At 37.2% G+C, this 21,917-nt stretch overlaps 1 protein-coding gene across 8 annotated transcripts in view; it reads left to right on the top strand.

Annotated features, from left to right (window-relative positions):
* Positions 1-19,698, top strand: part of LOC127432968 (activating molecule in BECN1-regulated autophagy protein 1A-like) — a 105,311-nt gene extending 85,613 nt beyond the window's left edge. For all 8 annotated transcript variants that reach the window (XM_051684723.1, XM_051684794.1, XM_051684940.1 and 5 more), the window contains 3 exons: positions 2,878-3,080; positions 14,023-14,154; positions 17,029-19,698. In XM_051684723.1, coding sequence (XP_051540683.1) covers positions 2,878-3,080; positions 14,023-14,154; positions 17,029-17,576 — 883 coding nt within the window. In that variant the 3' untranslated portion in view covers positions 17,577-19,698. The remainder of the gene's footprint in view (positions 1-2,877; positions 3,081-14,022; positions 14,155-17,028) is intronic.
* The last annotated feature ends 2,219 nt before the right edge of the window (positions 19,699-21,917 follow it).

Genomic DNA, 21,917 nt, shown 5'->3' with positions numbered 1-21,917 from the left:
AACTTGACTGGCCTGCACAGAGTCCTGACCTCAACCCGATAGAGCACCTTTGGGATGAATTAGAGCGAAGACTGCGAGCCAGGCCTTCTCGTCCAACATCAGTGTCTGACCTTACAAATGCGCTTCTGGAAGAATGGTCAAAAATTCCCATAAACACACTCCTAAACCTTGTGGAAAGCCTTCCCAGAAGAGTTGAAGCTGTTATAGCTGCAAAGGGTGGGCCGACGTCATATTAAACCCTATGGATTAAGAATGGGATGTCACTTAAGTTCATATGCGTCTAAAGGCAGATGAGCGAATACTTTTGGCAATATAGTGTATCATGCGTGACTGAGGATTTTCTTGCCTTTAAATTATCACTGTCCAGGCTGACAAGAGGAGCGTGTCACTTAGAGGATGGCATTATACAGAACACAGCTAGCAGTGTGTGATGTGGCATGGTTGATGCTAATTGTGCCTCTTCATGGCAGCCATGAATCCAGCAGTTGCTTTTCTTCTTTTTTTGTCTTCAGTTGTGCTTTGGATCTAGGTGTGGATTTGTATCTACAACAATGCCACTGCCTTTTATGTTCTCATACCATTTGAATATTTTCCTGTATTTTCTGTTTATTCTTAAAGGTGCACTCAGTATTTTTTTTCCCCATTAAAAAAGTTTTATTCCTAAAGAAATTAATTGTAATTTTAAAACGTATGTATAAAATCATGACCACTTACATGAGGTGAGTACTCTAGTCATATCATTAATCTTATAAAAGCTGTTTTATTCTACATGGGGCAGGGGCACCCTTATGGGGGCTGCTATTTTAGAATCACATGACCAGCTGAATACTACTCGCTTAATCTCAGTAAACGTCATGTTATTGGACACTTTCACTCTTGGATTAATCATGGCTGATTGTGAACAGTGAATTTCTACAATGGCATCTGTAACTGAAAACTATTGATTTTGAATGATGCTGCATCCACACCACTAGGTGTCACTGTAAGTCCAAGATGACATGAGCAAAAAGTTACTGAGTGCACCTTTAATTGAAAAAACCTTCAGTGAGGTGTGTCATTGCTCATCCTAATTTGACATTCTTCATTCCTTCACTTCTTTTACCATCAGTCCAGTGAAAGACTTAGTGTGGGGTTACTCATTCTTGCTCCTGGAGATTCAGTTTCCTGTAGAGTTTAGTATCAACTAGATTAAACACACCTAAATCAACTTTGGGTTTACTTGAACATCACAGCCTGGTGTTTTATAGCAGAGTTGGAACTGAACTTTGCTGGAAGGTACTTCTCCAGGAGTAGGAATGAGTAACCCTGATGCTCTACAGCAGCAGAGCTTCATTCAGGAACTGAGTTGTAAAGCACACAAATTGCCTCTACTCTGTGGCATTGTTTAAGGTTTTTGTGAGTCGTGACTGACTCAACGAGGGTGGGTAATTGTGATGGAGGATCCATCTCCGCTCAGATCATCAACACACCGGCCCTCCTATTGCCAGACCAGATCCAGACTCATGAGATGAGCAGGTGGCCTAGAGGTTGGCCACAACAACAAAAGACTGCTGGCAGCACGTGATCAGGCACACGTGATGCTAATTGTTCTGTATTCACTGTGTTGAATATAGCATTGTTTCTATTTGATCTGGTCTTCCATTGTATGCAACTTTTTTCTCATGGTCTAGGTCTGACACAACATAGCCAGGCCACCACTAAAACAATAAAAGACTATGACCCTCCATCCAGCCACCAGCTTAATAATTTCCTCACTTTTGTCTTTCCAAACCTGTATGATTTTTTTTTTTTTTTTTTGGCAGAATACAAAAGGAGATGCTTATTGAATATCATGAGCTTTTTCTCAGTACAATGGCAGTAGATAGGACCTCACCTTAAAGCTTACAAGACCCAAAAGTATAATAAAAGTAGTCAATGCTATTCATTCATCATATTTCAAGTCTTCTGAAGGCATAAGAGCACGGCACGGTGGCTCAGTGGGTAGCACTGTCGCAAGAAGGTCCTCGGTTCAAGGCCTTTCTGTGTGTAGTTTGCATGTTCTCCCCGTGTTTGTGTGGGTTTCCTCCGGGTGCTCCGATTTCCCCCACAGGTTCAAATTCTAAATTGCCCATAGGTGAGAATGAGAGTGTGAATGTGTATGTCTGTGTGTGTTAGGACTAGTCACCTCTCCAGGGTGTTTCCCTGCTTTGGGCCAAAGACAGCTGGGATAGGCTTCAGCACTATCTGCGACCCTATGTAGGACAAGCGGCTTTAGAAGATGGATGGATGAATGGATGAAGGCATGTGATGGGTTTTGTCACTCGTTCACAGTTGCACACGTTTACGCAAGAACATGTGTTGTTCTTAACGCTACAGTAGTTGTATTCTGCAGTATTCATTAAAACATCTCCCTTTGTGTTCTGCAGAAGATAGAAAGCCATATGTGTTTGGAACAATATGAGGGTGAGTAAATTATGACAGATTTAAATTTTTGGGTGAACAAGTCCTTTAACATTTAGGTTCAGAGATCACATACCTAAAATTTTCATTTAAAAAAAAAATGTAAATAATTTATACTACTTTTGGGAAATCTGTGGCTCTGTACACATTGTTTTAAAGCTGTTGCAATCATAACTCGACATTTATTGTTGTATGTTACATTTAACTGTGATTATCAGCCAGATGATCGGACAGAACAGACTTACCTTTACCAAGCTAGCAGTAATGCATCCACACATCCACACCCATTTTTCCCATCTAAATCGCCTCTAGCACTGTGTGGCGTTAAACCCTCTGTCATATCAGATCGGACCAGAATAGCCTAAAGACTGCACGATGCTGTTGCAAGACTCTGTGTAGCTGTCACTCAACCTGCTGTGGGATTTGTCTTGTTTGTAGGAACAGCAGGACTGATTGGCGGTCTCAAAGAGAGATGGGCCTGATGAATGCGATTGGTCTCCAGCCACGACACCCGGCCCCCACTGTTACATCACAGGGGACGCAGACACTACAGCTACAGAACACAGAGACGCAAACGGACTATGACCTAGAGGATGAACCCCAGCAGCCCAGCACTTCTCAGGGGTCACAGGTCACTGATGGTAAGAAACTCTCTGTGAGTTAGAACATCATTAATCCTGAGCTCATGAATGTTCTTGTAGATTATTCTGATCAACTGAACATATTTTTCTGTAGCTCAAGATGTTACACCACTCATCCAAGTGGCCTGATAATTTGTGGAATGACCCTGGATATTACCTTGGTATTTACCTCATCCACCATCAGTCCACAACTGGTGAAACCAGTAGGATGAGTGGTGAAACATCTTGAGCTACAGAGAAATACGTCCAGTTGGTCAGAATGTTCCTTCTAAGCTGTGCACAGACATGGCCATGCACTTCTGATGCTGCTCCCACACAGATGGAAAAAAAATCCAGATTCAAAAGTCTGTTGGAAAATTTTTAGATTTTTTTAGTTAGAAGTTATAGTTCACCCAAAAATGGGGTGAAGCTGAGATATTCTTCCAAAAATCTTAATTTGTGTTCTGCTTAAGAAAGAAAGTCACATCTGAGATGGCATGAGGGTGAGTAAAGGATGAGACCATTTTCATTCTTGGGTGAACTATCTCTTTAAATGATTGATCATCATTTCAACTGGAGTCCATACAAAACAGATCTGTCCATGACCTTGCAGTGTAAATGAAGCCTAATACACTTGCCGGTGTTATATTAATCATATTAATTAAAAATGACGATACTAAAAGGAAATAAGTAAACAACTCACTGCTCTTAATTTATTTATTTATTTATATATATATATATATATATATATATATATATATATATATATATTTTTTTTTTACTGTTCTTATTTTTAATTGTATAAGGCTGTTTAAATTATGTCTGTTTACCTACAAAAAATTAAGCAATGTTAGCTTAATTGAGAAACACTTGAAGGCAACATCCCTTTGTTTTAATTTAATGTTAATATTTACATTCATATTTAACTTTTTAAATAAATGAGTGTTCAACATATTATAGCATATTATTACTGAGAATCGTGGAATTTCACTGGTATTGGTGCCAACTACTGATATTTTTATCGAAATATTATAGAATATATACTTAACTGAGATTCTTCATAAACATCCTGAGTTCATGCTTTCTCATAGTTTTAACAGCACAGGTGAGGTTTGTCCTAAAATCAATCATTCATATATATATATATATATATATATATATATATATATACACACACACACACACACACACACAGCTGAAGTCAGAAGTTTACATACACCTTAGCCAAATACATTTAAAATCAGTTTTTCACAATTCCTGACATTTAATTGCAGAAAACATTCCCTGTCTTAGGTCAGTTAGGATCACTACTTTATTTTAAGAATGTAAAATGTCAGAATAATAGTAGAGAGAATGATTTATTTCAGCTTTTATTTCTTTCATCATATTCCCAGTGGGTCAGAAGTTTACATACACTTTGTTAGTATTTGGTAGCTTTGCCTTTAAATTGTTTAACTTGGGTCAACTTTTTGGGTAGCCTTCCACAAGCTTCTCACAATAAGTTGCTGAAATTTTGGCCCATTCCTCCTGACAGGTGTAACGAATTGCCAAAACTATAGTTTGCTAATATTAAATCTGTAGATTGGTTAAAAAATTAGTTTTAATGACTACAACCTAAGTGTAAGTAAACTTCTGACTTCAACTGTTTGTGTGTATGTGTATATATATATATATGTATATATACACACACATTTGAAGTCAGAAGTTTACATACACTTAGGTTGTAGTCATTAAAACTCATTTTTTAACCAATCTACAGATTTAATATTAGCAAATTATAGTTTTGGCAAGTCGTTTAGGAAATCTATTTTGAGCATGACATGAGTAATTTTTCCAACAATTGTTTACAGACAGATTGTTTCACTTTTAATTGACTATGTCACAATTCCAGTGGGTCAGAAGTTTAAATACACTAAGTTAACTGTGCATTTCAGCAGCTTGGAAAATTCCAGAAAATTATGTCAAGCCTTTAGGCAATTAGCCAATTAGCTTCTGATAGGAGGTGTACTGAATTGGAAGTTTACCTGTGGATGTATTTTAAGGCCTACCTTCAAACTCAGTCCCTCTTGAGATCATGGGAAAATCAAAAGAAATCAGCCAAGACCTCAGAAAAAAATTGTGGACCACCACAAGTCTGGTTCATCCTTGGGAGCAATTTCCAAATGCCTGAAAGTACCACGTTCATCTGTACATCTCAGTTTTTCACAATTCCTGACATTTAATCATAGAAAACCTTCCCTGTCTTAGGTCAGTTAGGATCACTACTTTATTTTAAGAATGTGAAATGTCAGAAAAATAGTAGAGAGAATTATTTATTTAAGCTTTTATTTCTTTCAATGTAGAGGAGTAGCCAATTCTGCTGAAGCAAAGAGACACAGAAAACTATATATATAATATATATATATATATATTCTGTATCCATGAAACATTCTTCTTCTACTGGCTTAGACAGTCTCTCGCCATAAAAAAGCATTACAGTGAAGCTCTGGGTTGTTTGTTCTGGTGTCATTTTTTGGCCCTTAGGGAGCAGCCAGAAAGGTGAAGAGAGAAGATTGTGTGCTGCATTTTGTCTTTTTATGCTAATTGTAATTACAGGAGACAGGAGAGGCCACTCCACTGTGCACCCAACAGATAAACCTCTCAAGTTAATGTGTCTGCAGAATTGTTCTCATGTTTAATGGCAGTTAGCTGTAGAGAGAGAGCTGCTACCAGCAAACACTGCAAACTGTGCATTGCACCTCTCTTACCTGGTACCAGCCATATTCTCTCTTCCGTTACCTATCAGCCCATCCCCTTCTTCCTCTTTCTGCTCCTATTACCCTTATTCGTCATGTGTCGCTTTTAGCAGCACGCCAGATGAATAATCATGTCTGATGAATGAAGCTTATATATATTGAGGTCTCAGATATAAATCAGAAAGAAGCAGAGTGACAGGATTTAACCCACCTGACACTTGTATTTTAAGACTGTTGTTCTGTATCCAACTGTCTGTTGAAATGAGCAGTTTTATTTATAAACATGGTTAGCACCCAGAGCCATTGCTGGAATGATGGATCTGATATAATGCCTGGTGGGAGCTCTGCTTTAGAACTGTCAGGGCATAGTTTGTGTAATATTTAGCTGTTCGTCATTAATAAATAACATCTCTCCATGCCTATAGATTGTAAATGTAATTCTGACCATCTGTGTTGCTTAAAATTTACATTTGGAATCAGCAAGTTTCAAACTTTTTGGTCTTGTCTCTCTGGGCTCTCTTTTTCTTCGCACTCTCTCTCTGTCAATCCACATAAATTCTGCTTAATTCCATGAGAGTTAAATCCTGACTGGCAAACACAAGCATAAACACAGAATATTTCAAGCTTAATCAAAAGACAATAATCATAGCAGAAAAGAAAATTGTAAGAGTGGCGATAACAAATGGAGAAATAATTTTTCAAGGCTTATGTTTGCTTGATAAAGTAACTCCCAGGACTTTTGACATTTCAGCTTGCAGAGAATTACAGGTTAGCAGTTTTGAAGTTTATTAGCTCGGGCTTGAAAGTAGTTGTGGGAAGATTTTTGAAGTGACAATTTTAATTCAGTAGGATAAAGGGATTAAAAGTGGGAGGGAAAATGCGGGGTAGGGATGAGCTATCAGTACAATAAGCACATGCTGCCCCATTCGGCACTGCCTGAAGTGTATTGTAAATTGATTGGCTTTAGCTTTAGTGCTGCAGCAAGAGTCAAATGAATATAGTTCTACAGGAAATAGTGTATGTAAAAAAGGTAAAACAAACCTTTTTTGTTTGGTTCTAAAGCTAAATCCTGATCATTTCTGTTATATTGGCTTTGAAAAACTGGGAACCAGAGTTTTAAAACAATTCATGAATAGAATTAATGTAATTAGGGCTGCAACTAACGATTATTTTGAAATCGATTAATCTAACGATTATTAGAACGATTATTCGACTATTCAGCGATTATTGCAATGATTAATCTTTAGCTCTTAACCAACTATTCAGCTTGTGCCCCGACTTAAAAGGTTGTATTAAACGTGCTTACTAATAATTTTTCTTTTAAAAATACCTCTAAATGACATTCACTGAATTAAAGGGAAAAAATACTTTTTATTAAGTTTAATTCAGTAAAGAAATTCACTGCAAAAAAATCCTATTGTTATCAAGTGTTTTTGTCTTGTTTTCCATTTAAAAATGGTCTTAAAATCCTTAAAACAAGATACGTTTACTTGAGAAGCAATATATAAGATATTCAGACTTGCTTCCAAAAGTAGTAACTTCCGATTATTTAATGGACATAACTGATAAAACAATTCAGTAATATCACACGAGCAAGAGTGCTGTAGCGGCCGACTGCAGCAAGTAATCATAGCTGTGCTTATATTAAGACAAACAGCACAATTGCGAGGGTTCTATTGCTTTTATACATGATTTTGATTATACATGAGCCCATGATTTTATAGTCTCAGCCTTAGACAACACGCCCACAGTCCATGCTCTAACCGTCTGATGCCTATAACACACAAAAGTTTAATGGAACTTCCATAACTAGAAGCACACGGGACTTTTTATCAGTCTTCCTGGAAACAGAGTCGTGGTCAGAAGGTTCCATATTGAAACAATAAGTACTTTTGGGGATGAATTAATCACAGAATTTGGACCAATTTGACAGGTTATTCAGAGTTTTGTTTTCAACTGAGCAGAAAGTAAAGTGAAAATCCACAAGCAGAACTGGCTATTCTGGTTTGTTTATATAGTTATGTCTGAAAGAATTTCTGTGACGAGGTTTTCTGTGCTGTACTTCAGACATTTTCCTTTATTTTTTCCTGTGTTTTCTGTGCAGTCGCTCGTGGAGACAGCCACACCATTATTTCAGTTATTTCTTTCCATATAACCATTTTTTATTATTGTATGGTGTAATCTAAACAGCACAGAATGACAAAACCGACTGTGATTAATCACTTTACATTTCTGTAATTCCTCAGAAGCGCTTATCTTATCAACCTAGTAGCTTGTAAACATGATTAACCTAATAAAAAATAAAAATTAAAAAAAATGTGCACCTTTACTCCCGGAAGTTGTGTATAACCAGCCAATCAGATTGTAGCTTGCCAGATTAAAAAAAAAAAAACTCAAGTTTTGTCTGCAATTTGCATCAAACGGTCACTCTAGGTTGTCTGTGGCCATGCTGTCTGAGGCTGAGACTATTCCTATTCTATCCTGTATCATTGTTCTGAGGTTTTGCTCAAATCTTATTTTCAATGATATTGGATTATATGTAACCTGCCTATTCTAAATCATCACAGTTTTCATAGCTGTTAATATTTGTTTTGTGGTGTATGACTAAGTTCAGATGTGCAGCATCTTTGCCTGCAGCACCTGTATGTTTGTGTCTCTGAGGTATTACAGGTGGAAGGAGCACAATGACTCAAAGTTGTAGGGTAGAGAAGTTCACATCTATGGCCCTCACCTCAAGGAAAGCCATCTTCCCACACAAACAGCACACACTCCGGCAGCGAGATCTGTGGGCGTGGGTTAAGTGTGGTATCGTTTTAAACTGCAGTCAGTGAATAAGAGATTTAGGGTTAGCATTGGTACCCTCTCTGCATCTTATGTAATGATGAGGATAAAGCCTGTTACAGTATATTTAGTCTATATTAAGAAAAACAACAGAGATAAACAGTCTCTCTCTCTCTCTGTCTCTCTATGTTGAGGGTGCTATATTGAATGTAAAGCCTTCCTCTTGGGTTGTCTATCTTTGGGTTTTCAACATGTGTTTTTCATAATAGATCACCTACATTAGCATTTCGGTCCAAAAATTCCCGAAGTCCATTTAGAAAATGTTCTGTACATGTTCTGGAAATGTTTCTTTGCATTATGTAGTGAAAGTCCTCTCTCTCTCTCCCTTTTTTCCCCCTGAGTAGATTTAATGAGTTTGCTGACTGATGACAGACCATACTTCATCTGATCCTGATGTACTATAACTACACCTGTCTGAATGCTCTGCTCTGACAGGCTGGTAGGGCAAAGGTTTAAGGCTTAATTCACATTAAGTGCAAATTTTTGCAGCAACAAGATTAGGGATAACCAATCTGATGCCTTTCGGCATCGGCTCCGATACTGAAGTTTTAACTGTATCGAGAGAGTTCCGATAAGCCCGATCCAAATCTGATACTGTGTTAGTCATGGTTGTTACTGTCAAGCTCCAAAAATGACCTAAAATAATGATAAAAGCACCATTAAAGTAGTCCATAAGACTTGTGCATTATATTCAAGTTTCTTGAAAACGTGATGTGCTTTGTGAACAGCTGCGTTTATTAAATAAGTATATAGTAGGGGTGTAATGGTTTATTGTGCAAGTTATTGTTTTTGATTAAAGATTAAAAGTGCAAACCACATTTTAAATAATGTGCATGGATAAATAGTTTAAAATAAAAACAGCAGCATCCAATAAGAAAATAAGATTTGTCCAGTTTTAATTCATGGTGACTTTAAACTACCAGGGTTGTGGCAGAGTTTTTCAAATAAAATGTAAGACTTTTTAAGACCTTTTTCAAGACCTGAACAAATAAAATTAATGCCGTATCCCCTTACCAAAACAAACCAAACAATCTCAAAATAAATCATGTATCACAGACACTTACTTAAACAGGCAGGGGCACACAGTCAACATAGCCTTAACATTACTTAAAAGTAAAACAGGGTAGTTTGGGCAGATTCGATTCATAGCGTGGAACTTTTAATTTTAAAGGCACTTTAAAGGCACTCTTATTTTGAAATGTATGCACTTCACACTGCTTCCAGCTGCTCATTCAAACAAATAAGGAATATAAAATGTGCATTCCTACAATAATCTAAAACATATTACAATATAAACCTTTAAAAGTAAACATTGTCATATTTAATCAATACTTTATCATCACCCTCAACAGTTGATCTTTAGAGACAGTTTGTCATAAATTTCCAATATGGCCTAATGATTGTGAACTGCACTGCAACAACTGGAAACACTCACAAGCCCCCACGTGCTTTGAGAAAATACAACAGTGCCGCGTTTTCACTTTGATAGACGCAGCACATGCATTTATTTAATACGGGTTATACGCAACAAACTTCCATATTCTGTCAAACAGGTCGCATCGCTTCCGGTTCAGGTCCTTTTTACGTGCTGTGTTGAATATGGCACTGTTTTACGCACATTGAGGCATACAGCAGAAATCACTGTTTGGATTATCCAACTTCTGGTACTTTATTGGTCTTGACAAAGACATTTTCTACTTCTCATTAACATTCAGATATTAAAATCAAATAAAACGGAATCAATAAAAGCACCAGCTAGGTTAGCTGATAATGGTTAAAAATCAACAATGAAAAGAACACTTACAGATACAGTACGTGCCTATGCACCTTCAGTGCTTGGCCCTTAATAACAGCAAGCACAATATATACTAAAAACACAACATAACAGCATGTGGGAGCTTATGGGAATATACACGTAGCCAGCTTGTGGGAGGATTCAGTCTTTGGAATATGCACTGTTGCTAGTGCAAGGGTTAGAAAAGACTTTATAACCTTTCTCACAGTCAAAGACCTTGTCATTCTTCAGTGGTCAGAGATTAGACAGACAGACGCTGGCCTGTCTCATTATCTTACTTCATGACGCTAAGACACCTTAACTCCCTTTCACAGAGAAGACTGTTTCAGCTGTCATATGCAGAAGGCCTGTCAAAGGTCAGAAGGGATTTCATTATCTCTCTCTCTCTCTCTTCACCCTCCTTTCTGTTGGTTCTGCCACATCCCTTTACCCCTCTTGCTAAACCCACATAATATGCATACCCCAACATGTGTTTACTGTAACGAACAGTTCTTTGAAAGTGTTTACATGTGTTTGAAGAGCTGTTGTTGTTGGAATATCCACAGTGACTCATACAAATTTAGAGGGATTTTACTGTAGTCTGTCAGAACATTCACATGAAGCACTGTCCTCACTTTTCCATTCTGACAGTGATGGGCTTTTTGCCTGTAAATGAAAGCTTGTTTGCGTAATACAAGTTGTGTAGAGTTCCATAAAAGTTATGTAGAGGCCAGAATTGAGTAGTATAAATGCAGTTTGTGTTGCAGTGAAACTGGCCTGCATGAAAGCTGTATGTGTGCTTGTTCCTACTGCTTTGTAAATAACAAAGATGATTTTCTCTCTCATATACACTTACATACAAGAATACTACATATTTAAGAGGCAAATCAGCTGCTATATATTAGATAATTAATATCGACATGTAGCTCATTAGAGACTCTTTCCTCACCACAGCCATTTAATTACTTACAAAAGCCTGTGGGTATAGTGAATGAATAGGGAGTCTCTTCTCTTAGCACAAAGCCCATAAAACGATGCTTCACACTGTACTGCTTATTTGACCTTTGCAGGCTGATATTGGCTTGGTAAAAGTAAAAGCTCAAAATAAAAGCTCTGTATGAATGAAAATGCTGATGTGATAATAGTGCTTCTAACAGGGTGCAGTCAGCTCAGTAACAGAACTACACACAGATCTGTGAGTCCTCTGAATGATTTCTTTGTGAATGCTTGGCAGATTTCATTGTTCTTTCAAGGAATATTCAGGATTATTTTTAAGTTAAGGTCTATAGTATGTACTGCATGTGTGGCATGCTGTTGATTACCACAGACAATAACTTTGACTAATGCCTCTGTGTATATTAAAAATGGGAAATGCTTTTTCAGTAAATACAAGTTATAATAGTAACTTTATAATAGTGTGCTCAGCATGTGTTATTAAAGCCCTGTGATGATGGCAAACAAGGACCAACTGGTCTTAGGTCACATCCACATGAATACTTTTTCAATTAAAAACTCTGTTCGCCATTTTCCAACATTTCCAAAGTATATTGTACTAGAATGTAGTACCACAAAGTATGAAGTGCTAGAATCAATTCAAATCAAATCACAGTTTTCAACTGAAAATTATATCTGTGTGGACGTGGCTTTAGTGGCTTTCCACTGGCCTTCGTCAACAGTTTTCCAAGAGAATTTGGTTGTTTTGCATCCAAATATCAGGGGTGATATGCACAGCATTCTGTATTTTAGTCATCTGTGAGAGCTGCTTTCCAGGAAGGTATGATCTTGGATGAGGTAAGCGTGACACTGATTGAAATAAAAGACTCACTTGCACGATTGTAAGCATTTTAAAGGCAGCACAATGAGCAATCACAGTGCAAATTATTGACCCTGAACCATGAATGCAGTTTGGTACCTTACTAGTGAGACTGTTCAGTCACATCAAGGACAGTGTGGAAGAGGCAGCTCAGCCTGCCAGCCAAGATAAGCTCAAACTGCAGAAGGTATTTGCCACAGCAAGTCCAGTTGTGTAACCGCTTTGACGAACTGAATTGGTAATTATGAAATTAATTTTTGGTTGGTCATATCTTGTAACTTCTGTTATCTCTAAACAGAGTGAACAGATCATCACACATGGTAAAGCTTCTAACATTCTCCTGCCTTATTTGTAATATAATAATAAGATGTCTAGCTGCAGGAATAGGAAATATATTCTGAAATATTGAGATTTGGAGAAATCCTCTCCATTATTCATGACTGAGGTTTGTCGTGTGTTTCTAATCATCAGTCATCTATTTCTCTATTGCTTTATCTGATAAGTACATTTAAACTGTTTTATAGATTCTCAGACAGCTGGAAATAAAAATGCAAGCAATAACTTTTTATTTTTTACATAAATAATAAAATGAGTGGAAATCTACCTTTTCAGAAATTTGATCATTTTAAACAAAATGAATTTGTAACCAGTATTTGTATTGGGATAACAGTATTCAGGGATGCAAACTTGTCTGCTTTCGACGAAAATAGCAGTTTTGAATCCAAAATAGGTCATTTCTGTGATTCGTGTAAATCCGATTTGGGGGGGGGGGGTGGTCATGGGGAATGAAATGAGAACCACGGCTTCTGAGTTGTAAAAAACAAAAACAAAAAAACTGCTTTTCAGTGAAGACTGAAGAGGGCTGTCTCTGGGAGGTCAGTTTTTGACTGCCTGCATGTTTAAGGTTAGAATCTCTTACAGAAGCATTATGATAACCTTAATTGGCTTATATGACGATATGCCCCCAGACACATCTTTGTCGCCTTTTTAACCCCTGATGAGTTTGCATCCCTGAGTATTAGTGTACTGAAATGGTAGACTCGCAAGATTGCGGTTTCTTTTCAGACATTTCCATCAAGGGATTATATGAATCTGCAGTTATAAGCAGCTTCAGAGAGCATTCAAGTTTTTTCCACATACAGTACAGTGTTTCGAGAACCTGCGCAAACAGGAACTAAAAGGCATTAATCCATTTCATCAGGGAGAATGAAATTTCTATTTCCTATTCCTGTCAAGGTTTAACAAACTGCTAATGCTGAATCTATTTAAGTTGAGCATTTATGAGACAAAGAGACTGGGAGTATAAAAACAGAGTTTTGTGTGACTTGGGTATACAAAAATACAATAAATGTTAAGTGAACTGATTCACTTTGAATTTTGGCAATAGGAAGATTTAAAAAATAATTAAAATGGTTTAAGTGTAGGGCTGCAAAACAGAACACATGAACACTCATTCTGGATGACAAATATGATAGACAAGCACAGTAAATGGGCCTGTTCATTTTTTCAAAGCTAATCCAAACCCATATGTACTGGAGACAATTCAATATTCAGCATCTTTACTCGTTGAGATATTTTAATGGTGATGGCCTTTAAAGCCTTCAGAAAACTTGGAAACCCTATTGCTTTTTTGCTTTTTACTGTATTTTTTGCCATTGTGAAATGTGCATCTTTTGCCATGTTTTCTGATTGTGTTTTCCTACATCTCAATTCTTTTCTGTAGGATTTTATGTTTTTTTGGTCCTTGTTGTAGCTTTGAACTGATGAATATTAAAAATAAATATTGTCATTTCTTATCAGCCACAGACTCCCTGGATTTAGATACTCTGCCAGAGGATTCTGGGTCTGAGGTGGTACCAGAGACACCACCCCACAGTCGACCTCAGGAAGATGAAGGGTCAGATCCCACTGAACACAGCACAGACAGCACAGGTAAACCACACATACATTAAACAGATAAGCAGAAAGTTCAGCACTAGTAACTAGGTGACTTGGTAGGATATGGTCCATCAACCAATCAAAATTTAGGGATAGGTAAAGGGATAGGATTGCGGTTAGGCTTAGAAGCTTAAACAACTGCATTAATATATTATTGCCCTTTCATTTTAAAGGTAGGTAAGGGTTGGGGTTAGAGATAAGAATATGGTTTAGGACTGTGTTTGTTTGACAGGAATGTTGTCATACAAGTGCATGTCCCACTTGGCAAATTCATGGGCTCCATTTACACATGGTATTAAGATGCGTTTTGGAAACTGGGTGATGCTAAAGACAGGTGTTAAATAGGGTCAAAAATGTTTTGATATTTTCCACTAAAACCACATACAGTGGTGGTCAAAAGTGGCGGCCACTCATGTGTCCATATTGGGCTCATAGTCAAACGCTCATCCATTCGAATGCATTTTAACAGCAGTAGAGTGCTTGACTGTCAATCAACCACTGTGCTAAAACAAGAGTATAAACCGCCACTTGCTGTGTATTTCCGAGCTTTAACCTCATTTGACCCCGCGTCCTTCTGTGTGGACTGTGTGTTTTGTCTGTGCTATACACTATGCATAATTTAGTTTCATTGAAATCGACTGATCTTAGTTCAGAACACTCTGGGCTATGAGTAAAGGGCTAAATATTTTACGCACCAAGTCATGTGACAAAACAACATGGCACTGATGTCAGTGGAGTTTGTCTTTGGGAGAAACACCAACAAAACTACATCTGGTAAGAAATCTAATTACGTTTTTACATCGACATCTGTTTGAGTCAAAAGTTTCGAGTGTCTAGTTTCATTCGATATACCATTTTTTAATTTTTTCGCAATTTATCGCGAAACGGCTCGCTGTTAAACACAGTTACCACTGATGTGGACTATAGGGCTATTTTTCCCGTAGAAATCCTATTTCACTGTGCATTATCACATTGAGAATCAATAGGTGCATTCAGAAGATGAAAAAGTTTGCTTTCAGAGGCTTTATATGGAGTTAGGATTAAAATAAAGTGCATTTTGAACTGTTCTGAGATCAGTGCAGACAGACAGCACACTGGAGATTAAGTCATTCACTAAATAGGGAACTAAGGAGCATCCTATAAATTTCCAATGTAGGAAAGTGCATTCACTCCAAACATCTGATCAAAAGTTCAGTTTCAGGCTGCAGATGATTTGGACCACTCAACATGTTTGGCAGACATGGGACAATGGTATTCAGTACATAGATTCAGAATTTATAATGCTAAATTTTATTTTAAATGGTTTGTAGTGATTGGATGATGCTGGCCATTATTTTGAATCAGAATTAATTATGCTAATTTTTTAATTGGTAAAATTCTTCAGCACTAGCTATCACTTGTTTGTTTGACAGTGCAAATAGAGAACATTGAGATTTTGTTGCCAAAGTAGAAAAAAAACCTTGTAGCATAAAAGTAAATTAATTTTTATTTGTATAGTTTTTTATTTTTGTTTTTCCCAATACACATTGTTCCAAAACAGCTTAACAGAAAATCAGCTGCAATGTCTGTAACGTCTCAAAAATGTAAATAACCAACACTCCTGGAAACATAAACAATTTGATATAAAAAAATAAATTAAAAAAAATCTAATTTTCTATTGCTTGGTATTATTTAAAATTTCACAACTTGGCCACGCTGTCCCCATATGTAGACAAACATTTTTAGAAAAACTATTTTCTCTAAAAAAAAAATAAATAAAATGTATGCATGTTTATTATGGGCTACTAGTTACTAATCAAAAAATGGAAATGAAAAATGCTCACAGCGATCACACTCAGGTCTCAGGAGGTTAAAAAGAAATAACTGTCTAAATTAAAAATGTGAAGAAGCACGTGCATATACTACAAGAACTTCTCAGATTTTCTTTTAGTGTGTCTGATTTCAGCATGCAGAGAAGCTTAGTTAACACAGGTAGTGAAGCTCAGTTAATTCAGGTGCACTAAAATAACTCAGAATTCTGCTTTAAACGTCATGTTTTTACTTTGATTAAATGCATGTTATATTATGAGAAATTTTAAGTTATTATCATGCAATAATACACTGATGTAGTAATTGATGTCTTCATGAAATCAAAGACCTTCCCCTCGAAATTTGAACACAAGTTGTCAAAAGAGACGCATATTACAACCAGGTGTAAACTGTTATGTGTCGCGCCTGTCCACTTGTGATTGAATTGGCCAAAATGCATCTTAATACCAGGTGTAACAGGGCTTGTAACAAACACATATTAAATTCTGTGACATGTTTTTTGTTAGTACTTTGTAGTGTTACTTCCTCAGTTCTTAAGCACAGGCCATTTGTAAAGCACATAATGGAAAACAAACATATAGTGTCAGCAATTACCAACAGGTGAAGACGATTACATCAGTATAGAAGTTTCTGATTGGCTAATAATCATGTCAGTTTTTTAAACTCCATTTATAACGTTAAAAACAGCCTGAGTGAGTAATCCTGTCGCACATCACAAAACACAATTTAAAGACATGTAACAGCATCAATTCAACACATTTATAACATAACGAAAAAGTTTCACAATCAACATTTTAACATTTTAAGTCATGCACAACCATTAGTTCAAGACATCCAATATAACAATTCAAAGACATTAACAGCATCAATTCATGACATCCACAATGCAATAAAATTCTAAATCACTATTTTAACATTTTTAAATCATTCGCCACCACTAATTCAAGACATTATTAATTTGTTCCTTCCTACTTAGGTTTGTCGATCTCTGAATGTACTGAGTTGTAGTGTTTACCCTGGACTCTTCAAGAGCTGAATAGTTCTCCCTCTCTCTCTCAGGTCAGGCTGAGTATGTTTCTCATATCCGAAGGTTAATGGCCGAGGGAGGGATGACTGCAGTCGTCCAGCGGGAGCAGAGCACTACAATGGCTTCCATGGGCAGCTTTGGCAACAACATTATTGTCAGTCACCGTATCCACCGTGGCTCCCAAACAGGAGTGGATGTGCAGAGCCGTACCCATTCGTGTCCTGCCCCTGGGCCCTCTAGTACCCCTGTGTCTTTGGCAGAAGCTGCAGGTTTCTGCTCCCGTGTCCTTTCCAACACACTGGGACTTCATACCAATACAGCTCAGGGATCTTCTGCAGAGGAGAGACTTCACTCTTCCCTCCTTTTACAGGACTTTTCTCCTCTTTTCTCATCAGCTGGAGATGCAAATGGACCACCTGCTTCCATGGAAACAGACAGTGTCTTGGAGGGGGAGGAGCTCCAAGACCTTGCATCCCTCTCACCATCTTTACTGTCTTCCTCACCCTCTCTTTCTCCAGTGAATAACAATAACTACAGCAGCAGTGATAGTAGTTATCATGGAGATGAGTATGGGCGGTAACAGGGGCGGAGTCAAACCTCATTATAGTCTAGAATAGAGTCTGTCACATAATAGAAAAGTACAGAATTATTTGCACTTGACCCTTGCGTTCACCTCTCTTTTCGCTATCAGCGTTCAAACTGTGCATCTGCTTTGACTTACGAAAAAGAAATAGGATGAGAAAAAGTGTCTTGGAAAGGGTTGCAGAAGTGTTTCCTGTTCAGTAGCTCAAAACAGCCATTCCATGTTCAACCTGAATCACTCAAAAGGCCCTGTGTGTACACTGTAGCATTACTATTTTGCCTGTGTGTGCATTGTTTTTTTTTATTTTGTTTTTTATGTGGATGGCAGAGAGACAGCAGGTAAAAGTTTGCAGCTCTCTAAAGCAGAGATTACTAAACTGCCAAAGTTGGGATAGCAAAATAGAGGAACCTTAGTTAAACTGGTCACTTTTTTGTTTATTTGTAGATAAAGGTGATGTTTTGCTCCTCCAGTTTCTCTTTTGAATGTTATTTCAAACTTTCAGATGCTATTGGAATCTGCTGCTCTGACCAGAGAAGTAAATCTGTCTCAGAAAGGCCTGTTGGAGTCTAGGTTACATTCACAACTGTTTGCCCAAGACTAAAAAACAGAAAGATGGCTTTGTTTGTTCCCCTACCTGTAAACAGTAAGTGGTCCTCGGAAGTGCCAGAACACAATATGAGAAACCTCACACTCAGATACTTGAGCTCAGCAGGGAATACAGCAAAGTCTGACTGACGTGTGTACTGTATGTGCACATGTGGACGTGAGAGAGACACTAACCCAGTTCTGTCAGGGACTGTAGATTTTAAAAGCCTATTGAAAGTTAAGCAGACACCTGACAACATTTGTGTTGCATTCTATTGCTTTTATTTCTTTTGTAGTGCTCTGGTTCAGATCTGCTCTCTCATTAAACTGTTCTGAGGGGGTGTGTGTTCGGAGAGTCCATGGCCTTTTGAATTTCAGAATTTAAGGCACATTGTGGCTAAAGTAGTTGTAGTTATTGACAGGCTGTCCACACACCAAATTCTAAATGGATAAAGACTAAAGATTAAAATATCTGATCTGTTTAAGTGTACTTTTATGTGGATGTGTGATCTTAAGAAGGGGCTTCATAGTAGGATGTTGGCAAATGGTCTCATGGATATCTGTGTGAATGTTTTTGTGAGATTTTATTCTGTATTTGCAGCTTAATTAATTATTTTCTGTAATAACATGGAGAGGCTCTCCTAGCCTTTTGTTTTCTTTTTGAAAACCACTTTATCCTGTAAGTGAATGTCTGGCAGTGTCCTGAATCAATAGAGCATGACACTCCTCTTTGGTAAACAGTTTAACCTTTGCTTTTAGAAGTCAGCTCACTGGCCTCTCCTTTACAGTTAAAAAAAAAAAAAAAGGTTACATTTTAGTACTCTTTCTGCACTTGGTGTGTGGAGGACTGAAAGAAATTGCAGCAACTGTTTTTGTCATGTGCACTCTTCTGATGGTTTATGTACTTAAAGCTACACTATGTAACTTTTTTGTTTTTTTTTTGTTAAAAAATAAATTGTTACTAATGAGAGAGTGCAACAAAATCCATCTTCCAAACCATGTCTTTACCCAAATACACTTTGATAAACCTAGAATAATGATTTATATTTTAGAGCTGTCGGGACGGATTTCACGGGAAATTGCATATATACAGCACATCATTCGCCCATGTGTTTACGTCGTATCCGTACACAAAGAAAATAAGCTCCAGCTACTGTAGAGCGTGTATGGTATGGGAGTAGCGTGAACCTGAAAGTTTGTTGTCACAACGAACGAGAAAAATTGACCATGGATCATTCAAAACAGCAAGCCTCCGGGAATAACACCTGTTGTAAAAACAAAGAAACCCCGAACAGAGAAGAGTCTACAAACAAAAAGGGAAAGCGACAGAGTCCGTAATAAAACCCGAATCAACATCGGCTTGGCTTTTCAGAGGTGGCGACAACTGAAAGGATTTAAAAGCAACGCAGAGATGGCTTTTTTCTTACTCAACAGATAATGTATAGTTGTGTAACACTGTGTAACAAATTTTCTATTTTGTTTTTTCTGGGTAGTAAGTGTTATTTCCTAATTGCTTATGCCTCAAAAGTACAGAAAATGGCTATTATTACCCACAAACTTTGCTTTTGTGACCAGGACAGTGATATTTTGAAATGTACCTATTTCCAACGAGAAAACGGGCGAATTTGTGTCTTTTAGTTCACATGAAGTCAGAAAAAAACAACATATGAATCCAAATTAACATGTATTTATACTAAAGTAATATTCAAAAGAAGGATTTTGGATTCATATGTTGTTTTTTTCTGACTTCATGAGAACGAAAAGAGACAAATTCGCCCGTTTTCTCATTGGAAATAGGTACATTTCAAAATATCACTGTCCTGGTCACAAAAGCAAAGTTTGTGGGGAATAATAGCCATTTTCTATACTTATGAGGCATAAGCAATTAGGAAATAACACTTACTACCCAGGAACAAAAACGGTGTTACATAGTGACACACACACGTCTGTTGTGTAGTGAAATACAATAATTTTACTGTAATCGGTGCAAAACTTTTCACTTGCTAGCACACGTGTGTATTTTTCTTTATAACGGCAATACTTTATATAAATAAATCCTTTAGTCCTAGGATTGCCAAGGACATGTGAGTCCGTCTTTTCCTTTCTTTTATTTATTTGTCCATTCGCTCTGATGAGATGTCCTGTATCCAGTGTACACCGATGCCTCGAACCACATTCATCCGCGCAGAGGAGCAGAGCTGAAGCACAACTTACATCATTACCAAAACAATGTTCTTCCACAAGATGCATTCATTTTTATTTTTTAACCACTCGAGGGCCAAAAGTTACATAGTGTAGCTTTAACATTAAAAGTGACTTTATTGTTGTTGTTGTTTTTGTTTTTTGTCTGTTTTTGTCTGGTTTTTTTGTTTGTTTTATTTTTGGAAAACTATGTTATTGAAAAGGGTTTTGTATTTAAAGGAAATACTGTAATGAAGGCAACAAATTGATCTGAAACAGCATACTGAGGAAACACAATCCTGTATGTGATTTAAAAGGAATAAAATAATGACAAACATACCATGTTAACATTTGTTTCTGTGCCTGAGAGAAAAGGTTATTAAGGTGTCAAAATATCAAGAAGTTCAACTGGTCATGTTTCATTTCTAAAAACGTGTATTATTATGGCCCTTTCTGTTGCAGATGGTGACTTCCACATGCTCTAAACTTTTGATTGATCTTCCACTGCAGCTATTGATACTATGAACTACAGTCTCATGCAAATTTTGTGTGAGGTCCAGATGTTATTAGATCTGTTATTAGGAACTGGATATAAATATTGCCTGTCTCTTAGAAAGGATCCTTCTGCTCTTTAGCCTTGTGATGCTGCTGAGCTGACTTCAGATCATTGCTTATTGCTGGGGGATTATGCATCTCACACAACTAGATTCCAGAACTGTGCTGATCACTTTGAGTTAGAAGCAGAGATAGTGTTCACTCTGCTCTGATGGAGTAGGTTAACTCTGAAAACAAGGCTGTAAGAATGATCTGTCAGTTAATATTAAGATTCTCAAACCTGGAGAGCTTCCTCAGGCTTTTCCTTTAAGCTTCTCTGGATGTGGCACAATGCTCTAGTTCTAGTTGCTAGCCTTCCTTGTAGAAGTGGTTCAGAGAGACATAAACAGGAATGAGATTTGTGTAAAGCAAAAGCCACATGAGTCAGGGAAGCAGCATCGGCAATGGTGTTTTGGACCTCTGCAGTCTTTGAGCTTTTACGTAAGTTATTTTATAATTTTAAAGGAATAGGTTGACCAAAAATGAAAATGAGCGCTTTGAGAGAAGCTTGTTCACAGCGGCTCACAAGTGCCGCTGTGAACGAGTTTCTTTCATGAACGTGCAACGGACATCAAGATTTTCGATAAACAGATGACTTTACCCTTGTGTTATGTTCATTTTGTGCTAACATTTTGTGTTCCTGGTCAAAAATGACCGGCCCACTAAGATTGTTTATAAATATTCCATTTATCACCACAAGATAATGCATTAGATCTTTATATCAACTTCTTTTTTAGTAATAATGACAGGTTTTTTTTTTTGTTTTTGTTTTTTTGATAGAAGGATTAATTGAACTGAACTCATACCGGGACAGTGGGGGGATCTCCCCAGCGGAAGCAAAAAAATAATAACTACATAAATTAACAACCACTTGCTTGATCTGAATTAAATAGGTGTCGTTTTAAAGCCTAGCATCTGCACTTTTCAATGCATATAGCTGATCCTACCAGTTCTTGAATAATGCTTTTTAATTTGCTG

The sequence above is a fragment of the Myxocyprinus asiaticus genome, chromosome 1 (genome assembly GCF_019703515.2).
Source record: "Myxocyprinus asiaticus isolate MX2 ecotype Aquarium Trade chromosome 1, UBuf_Myxa_2, whole genome shotgun sequence".
Taxonomy (NCBI): domain Eukaryota; kingdom Metazoa; phylum Chordata; class Actinopteri; order Cypriniformes; family Catostomidae; genus Myxocyprinus; species Myxocyprinus asiaticus.
Note: the sequence above shows the minus strand (reverse complement) of the source record. Positions and strands in the feature narration are given on the sequence as shown.